At 38.9% G+C, this 7,383-nt stretch overlaps 1 protein-coding gene across 1 annotated transcript; it reads left to right on the top strand.

The window, feature by feature from the left end:
• Nucleotides 1-6,210: 6,210 nt before the first annotated feature.
• On the top strand, nucleotides 6,211-6,950 carry LOC121496088 (methylmalonyl-CoA epimerase, mitochondrial). Its single transcript, XM_041764376.1, has one exon. It carries the CDS (start codon nucleotides 6,226-6,228, stop codon nucleotides 6,706-6,708), a length of 483 nt encoding a protein of 160 aa, XP_041620310.1. The 5' UTR covers nucleotides 6,211-6,225; the 3' UTR covers nucleotides 6,709-6,950.
• Nucleotides 6,951-7,383: the final 433 nt, after the last annotated feature.

A 7,383-nucleotide genomic window follows, 5' to 3' on the forward strand; every position in this document is an offset into this window, starting at 1 on the left:
ATTGCCACTTAGGGGCAAAGGCCCTCTTCTTCTTTTTTAAACATAGCTCCGGAAATACATGCCTTATGTTCATTCAGGTCTTGCAGTGGAAAAAAAGAATCTCCGGCCATTCTTGTGACATTTTTCTTTATTTTAAATATTATGTACATATGGTGATAAAACAGAGTCTATTTAATCAGATGGATTTGTCTTTTTACCCCAAATGTGTGTGTGTGTGTGTGTGTGTGTGTGTGTGTATTTTCTCCCCAGTGGCCTACTTTCTATTTTGTCACCAGACAATTTTCCCACTTGAGGATATGTTGCAACACAAATGAATTATCTGCAGTAGTTTAAAAAAAGTAGCAATTTATGCCAATATTTTGCAGATACTTTAAATAACAGTAAACATGATACAGGAATATTTTGAAAAGAGAAAATAATAGGCTCTAATCTCGTCCTTTTCATCTAATGACTGATTTCATTTTCAAATATTAACTTTCGTTTTCTTATTCACTTACTATTTATGTTATGATTGCTTAGGGTAGGCTTTAAAAATTTTGTGCTATAAAAGTGAAACTAGATGTTGCCTCAAATTTATTGCAACGGGTCCGCCCACTTCTCTAACTTTATGTACACTCTCCTCTCAGACCTATAACACACCAAGTTAGGATGAAGATAACATTCTCCTGTCCTGGGGATTGCTCCCCTGTGAGGCCCTGGAATCAAACTCCATTTTTGGTGCTTCTCTTCCTTTTAAGAATGAAAGAGAAAGATTCCAAAGACACAGGGAAATCTTTATTTCGTTTATTTCACAAATGCCCAGTGAGTATGTAGTATAACTATGTTGATTGGGACAGAGCTTATACCATCACTCTGGCTTGGTGAATATGGGAGTGAAAGTGATGAAGGAAACTCAATTGTTGGTTTGGTAATTCTGCAAGTGGCTCAGGGCCAATCAGAATGGAAAAGTAATCTCTACAGTCATGTTCTGAAACAAGGGAAGAAGAGAATGTGGAAGTGATATAATAAAATGAGAAGGCATGGCAAGTCATGGGCTGATGGTGGGATTGAATTTGAATTTGGAGATGGGTAAAGTAATGGACCCCCAAAATAATAGAACTAAGTTGACTCAATGACCACAAAATAGTTTAGTGTCTAGGAGCAATAAACTAGTGGCTTTGTTTGTTTGTAAAGAGTAGTTGCCCTGAATTAACCAGATGGACTTTCACTAAAAGGAGAGAAATTTATGGCAAACAAAAGTTGTTGTGATTTTGTCTTTTTTCCAGATTTCTATTTAGTTTTTTTTCCTTGTTGGCTTCCATTGTAGGTAGGCTACCCCACGAGGTGGCAAAGATGACCACAACGCAGATTCCTTCGAGTATTTGATAAAATCTTCTATGTCTAGAAAATTTTTCAAAAGGACTTAGGAACACAATATAATTCTGCTTATAACTGCATAACATCACAGAACTTCTGAAGTTACGTATCTTTACCTGAGAGTTCCATAGGCCTCTGCACTGTGAAATAATGGACCAAGCCAGCACCCTGACTTTTTGGACAGGATTACTTCCCACACCTAGTAGAGACCCTTGTACATATTGGATACATTGAATGAATGAGTCAATCAATGAATCAACCAACCTAGCAATCCATCAATAGCACTTTTAGGTGATCTCTTGTGCTGCAGTGTTAGGTGTTTTATATATGTTGTCCTCATTCATTCTTCTAACATTATTTTATGGATGAGGAAACTGAAGCTAAACTAGGAATAAAGTGAGCTGAACACCTAGAATTGACAAGCATGGGAAGAAGATCTGAAATTCAAGGGGAGGAAGCCTACATGAGCAGGGTATTGGTCTGGGATGTCAAGGAATGTTGTTGGATTTACTGTTGTGCCTCAGCTGGTCCTAGTTCCCAGCCACAGCCATGGGGCCACCACCTTTGAGGCATTCCCAGGCCACTCTGTGTCTCCTGACCCCTGGCTACCACTTGTCAGGACCAAAAAGTACTTACTATATTTTCTTTCTAATAGTCTTTTAAAATAACACTTGGGTCTTTCATATTTTTAGCTTTCACTTCAGAACCTGCAGTCAAACAAAACCTTTTTTAAAAAAAACTATGGTTGAGATTTATTTGCAATCTAGTTATTGGGATTCATTCACTGGGTATTTAGGAAACCCATCGATAATTATATACTCACCATTGGAAAACCCCAATCCCTTGAGGTTTGTCACCTCAAGTTGTTTGTCAGAAAGAATGACACAAGCTATAGGTCAGTTGTTAGGGTGACAGCAAATTGGACAGCCCGTAAGAGTGAATTTCCTCAAGCTGTAAGTACTGGGTGAGCGGAGGAAAGTGCTAGAAAAAGAATTATCATGGAGTCACAGGGTTTAGTGGAATTGGGAGATCACTTTTTTTTTTTTTTGAGAGAACGTGCAAGTCAGTGGGTGGGCAGGGTGGGGGGGGCTGGTGGGGAGGCAGAAAAAGAGAGAGTGAGTGAGAGAGAAAGAGAGAGAATTCCAAGTAGGCTCCACATCCAGCGTGGAGCCCAACACAGGGCTTGATCTCCCGACTCTGAGATCATGACCTGAGCAGAAATAAAGAGTTCAACACTTAACGGGCTGAGCCATCCAGACACCTAGTGAGATCACACATTTTAAGAATTTTTACTCTTTTTTTTTTTTTTTAAACCTTAGAGCCCATGTGAATTGGGTAATACAAAGGCACAAAAAGAACAGAAACAGAGGGAGTTGTCCTGCACAGACCCCAAACTGAGAAGAATGAAATAACGGACTCTTCCTTTCAGCAGATCGTCTCATATGAGAAGAATGAGGGACAGCTGATACACAACTTTCAGCAAGAAGACATATAACTTAGGGCACCTGGGTGGCTCAGTCAGTTAAATGGCTGCCTTCAGCTCAGGTTAAGATCCCAGGATTCTGGGATGGGGCTCCACATCAGGCTCCCTGCTCAGTGGGGAGTCTATTTCTTCTCCATCGCTTGTGCCCTCTCAAGCACTCTCTCTCTCAAATAAAGAAATAAAATCTTAAAAAAAAAAAAAAAAAGACATATAGCAGGGGCACCTGGGTGGCTCAGTGTTTGAACATCTGCCTTCGGCTCAGGGCATGACCCTGGAGTCCCACGTTGGGCTCCCTGCATGGGGCCTGCTTCTCCCCCTGCCTGTGTCTCTGCCTCTCTCTCTCTCATGAATAAATAAAATCTTTCAATTAAAAAAAAAAGACATATAGCATATATTCTGGTTAGTTACTAGTGATTTGAATCCATGCAGATGTATCCAATGCTGACATATGTATGCATAATGTGTATTTATATGAATAGTCAGAGACTTGAAGCATTTTTTCATATTGCTAAGACTTAGTACTAAGTACCAATATGAGAAGATATTTTACTTTATTTCCCATTAATTTTGATCAGCTTAAATCCAGCTACTTTAAGCTCCCCTGTTCTTGCTTTTGTGAGAGGCATTACTTTTTTCTCTCTGTGTGTATATCTTTATTAACCATATAGTTTGGGCTCTTGATAAAGGAAGATATAATACAGTGCACATTTGAGCTAAACGTTCATTTCTTCAGCAAGGATTTCTATTTAAGACCTTGTGCTAGACAAGGGTGAGAAGGGGTGTGGAGTGATGATGAAGCAAGATGGGCCAGATGATTTCAAACACCCACTGTGAATTTTACCTGATTTTGCAAAAGCGTCTTCGAAGATGTGTTTAAGGTAAGGATCTTGAGGGGGGGGGGTATTATCCTCGTAAACCCAATGTAAGTACAGGGTTCTTATCAGAGAGGCAGGAGGTCAGAGTGAATGGTAGCAAACGTGATGATGAAAAATGAGGTTGAAGTGCTGCTTTTTGGAAATGGGGTCACAAGCCAAGGAATACAGGCCACACTAAAGTTGAAAAAGCCAAGGAAACAGACCGCCCCCTAGAGCCCTCAAAAGGAACACAGCCTTCGTAACACGGATTTAGATCGAGCTCTCCAGAGCTGGAAAAGAATACGTTTGCATTGTTTTCGGTCACTTTATTTGTTACAGCAGCAATAGGAAACTAATACACCTTTTGATTCAATAAGAGGAAATCCCAGGAGACACTTAATGCAGTATATTAATATGTAAATTTTTCTGCCTATGTTATATATATATAGATATATATAGATATATATAGTCATATACTTATATATGGTCAATTCAATCGTTTGTTTTTCTTGGTGCTAGCATCCAATATATCATATTAGTTTTCCTTAAAAAAATATGCATGATTCTAAGTTTAGTAGCAACTTAGAGGAGAGAATGGACAGTTTGTGAGGACATGCTGAGGGAGTCCAGGGAGCTTGGTATGGTAGGGCTTGGTGGTTATTGGTTATAAACTCTAGGCCATGTTGTGGTAACAAAAAGCCCTAAATCTTAGAGCAATAGCAGTTTCTTTCTCATTCATGCTGGGTCTACTGCATGGGTGGGTGACTCCCTAGGGTAACCTTCTTCTGTGTCTTCTATCATTATGTGCTTCTATAATCGGGGCAGGCAGGAGAACACTGTAGACTTTCACACCAACCATGACATGCTTCTGCCAAGAAATGACACTCCTACCTCATTGGCCAAAGCAAGTCACATGACTGTATCTAATTTCAAGGACCCAAAAGTATAATCCTCTCCAGTCTGAAGAGAGGAAAGCTAGCAGTACTGGTAAGCAGCATTTCCATCTACTCCATGATCCCAAATTTTTAGGGTAGAGAAGAATTCTAAATACTTTTTAAATATTCATCTACTCTTCCAAATATAATGATAACTGCATGCTCAAGTCCAAGGTACCCATCTTCTTTCATAAAAACGTTTGTAAGTCTTGAATCGTCTCAGTATTATTGCAGACCCAGATTTCAGTTTAGTAGTCAATGCTGAGAAAGTGCTATGATTAATGGAGCAAATTTATTTTGAATACTATATTCTTTTATTTTAAGGGGCTTAAAAAAAAACACCTACGGAGAACTAGACAAAATGAATACATGTGAGCTAATAATAAAGACAGTGAGAACCCAAGTGCTGCTGAATTAAGTATTTAGCAACATTTGTAAAGAAATGGAAAGTCATATCTAATTATTTCATTGTGCTTACCTTTCCTCAGTCAGAAAGTCTTTGGCATGCAGTGCTTTTCTATAGGCATTCCACAGTGATTTAATATCAATTAATATCTACTTGCAGCAAAAGTGTTGACAGTAAGTTTTTAAATTCACAAGCTTGACATTTTGCAGTGTAATTGGGCATAAGTGAAAGAGCTTTCCAGGTTGCTGCTAAAAGCACCACAGAAAGATGTGAGGTGAATGTTAACCCTTTGCCAAGGAGGCCTGCTGCGACTTGCTGCTTCCATAGCAGATTATTTCTAGAAAAGAAGACAAGAGGCCCTACAACCTGTTTTAATTCATATTAATTTTAAAGATATTTATTTACTTATATTTATTTATTTATTTATTTATTTATTTATTTATTTAAAAGAGACAGTGAGAGACAGAGAGATCATGGACAGTGGGGAAGAGCAGAGAATCCCTGCTGAGCAGGGAGCCCAATGCAAGGGCTGGATCCCAGGACCCCAGGATCATGACCTGAGCTGAAGGCAGATGCATCACTAAGCCACCCGGGTGCCCCAACCCAGTTTTTTTGTCTACAAGTTGTACCTTCAGGTTTCCCAGACTCTGGAAAGGAATTTACTTGTCCAAGCTTACACTGCTGGTGTGTGTAAAAGCTTGGATTTAGAGTCAGGTCTCTGCTCCCCCTGCTTGTGGTCTCTCTCTCTCTGACGCTCTCTCAAATAAATACATGAAATCTTAAAAATAAATAAATAAATAAATAAATAAATAAATAAATAAATAAATAAATAAATAAAGTCTCCTGGCTTGAGTTCTGTGTTTGTTTGACTCTGTCACATGTGCACCTGAATGTTGGGGGAACCAGAGCGCTGGAGCCCTAGATAGCTCGAATAGGGCCCCACCTGAGTCCCGAAGCCTACGTTTCAAGGTTGGGTTTGTAAACTCAGTATTTAAAAAGCTTACTTTCCCTGTGTTCTTCTAAGGCCCATTAGCTCTAATGTAAGATATGTTGGATCCAGGAATATGACAAAAGACTGGTGTTAATTTCCTTTGTTTCTCCTTGTTGCAAGCTAACTAGTGGCCCCAGCACCTGGTGACAAAATTAGGCCTGTGTTCCTGATGAGAGCATTCTGCTAAAAGTGGCTTTCAAATGCCACTTCAGACACCGGTTTCAAAAGTCAGAACTTTTTCCACATCACAATCCTCGCTTCAAGTGGCAGGCCCTGTATGGAACCTGGGTCGACTCAATCACATAGCAGTTGCAGTGCCAGACTTGGAAAAAGCCAAGGCATTTTATAAGAATATTCTGGGGGCCCAGATAAGTGAGGTGGTCCCTCTTCCTGAGCACGGAGTATCTGTTGTTTTTGTCAACCTGGGAAACACCAAGATGGAGCTGCTTCATCCATTGGGAAATGACAGTCCAATTGCAGGTTTTCTGCAGAAAAACAAGGCTGGAGGAATGCATCATATCTGCATTGAGGTGGATGATATAAATGCAGCTGTGATGGATTTGAAAGAGAAGAACATCCGTAGTCTCAGTGAAGAGACCAAAATAGGAGCACATGGAAAACCAGTGATTTTTCTCCATCCTAAAGACTGTGGTGGTATTCTTGTGGAATTGGAGCAAGCTTGATTTATATTTGCAAGAAACTTAAAAAATTCCCACCTAAATAGTCTGAAATTCCCCATTAAATTATACTCCAGCATTGAATCCTTCACACCTTCCATCACTTAAAAATTCACAATTAAAGGGCACTTTGACTGGATCAGTTATGGGGTGTCTGACTCTTTATCTCAGGGTTGTGCATTTAAACCCCATGTTAATTGTGGAATCTTAAAAACAAATTCAAAATTAAAAACTAAATTACAAAAAGATTTTTTTAATTGTATATATGTATATCAATATATATAACTGACATATTTCTTAATTACTTTGGGGTTTTTTTCTGTTTTAGAGGAATCCTTGATTACTAAATACTTAAGAAATATTATTAAAATCATATTTATAGAAATAAAAAAAAAAAAAAAAAAAAAAAAAAAAATCCACTATCCTGGATTGGGCCAGCCTAAATAATACTGGCAACCAAGATTCTGTTAGGATTTCTGTGCATATAGTGTAGTAAAGAGGTATCATTCAGGGGTGAAAAACAAAGAGCCGTTTTAACAATGTTGAGTACATTTGGCTGTTCTACAGCCTTTTTTTTCCCTCCCCAAAGAAGTTCTGTTTGCCTAACTCTCAAACTGTTGGGGTGTGGTACATTCCTTTAGGACCAATTAAAACACAACTTTGGGGTCAGTAATATATTTG

Source organism: Vulpes lagopus, chromosome 1 (genome assembly GCF_018345385.1).
Source record: "Vulpes lagopus strain Blue_001 chromosome 1, ASM1834538v1, whole genome shotgun sequence".
NCBI classification, from domain to species: domain Eukaryota; kingdom Metazoa; phylum Chordata; class Mammalia; order Carnivora; family Canidae; genus Vulpes; species Vulpes lagopus.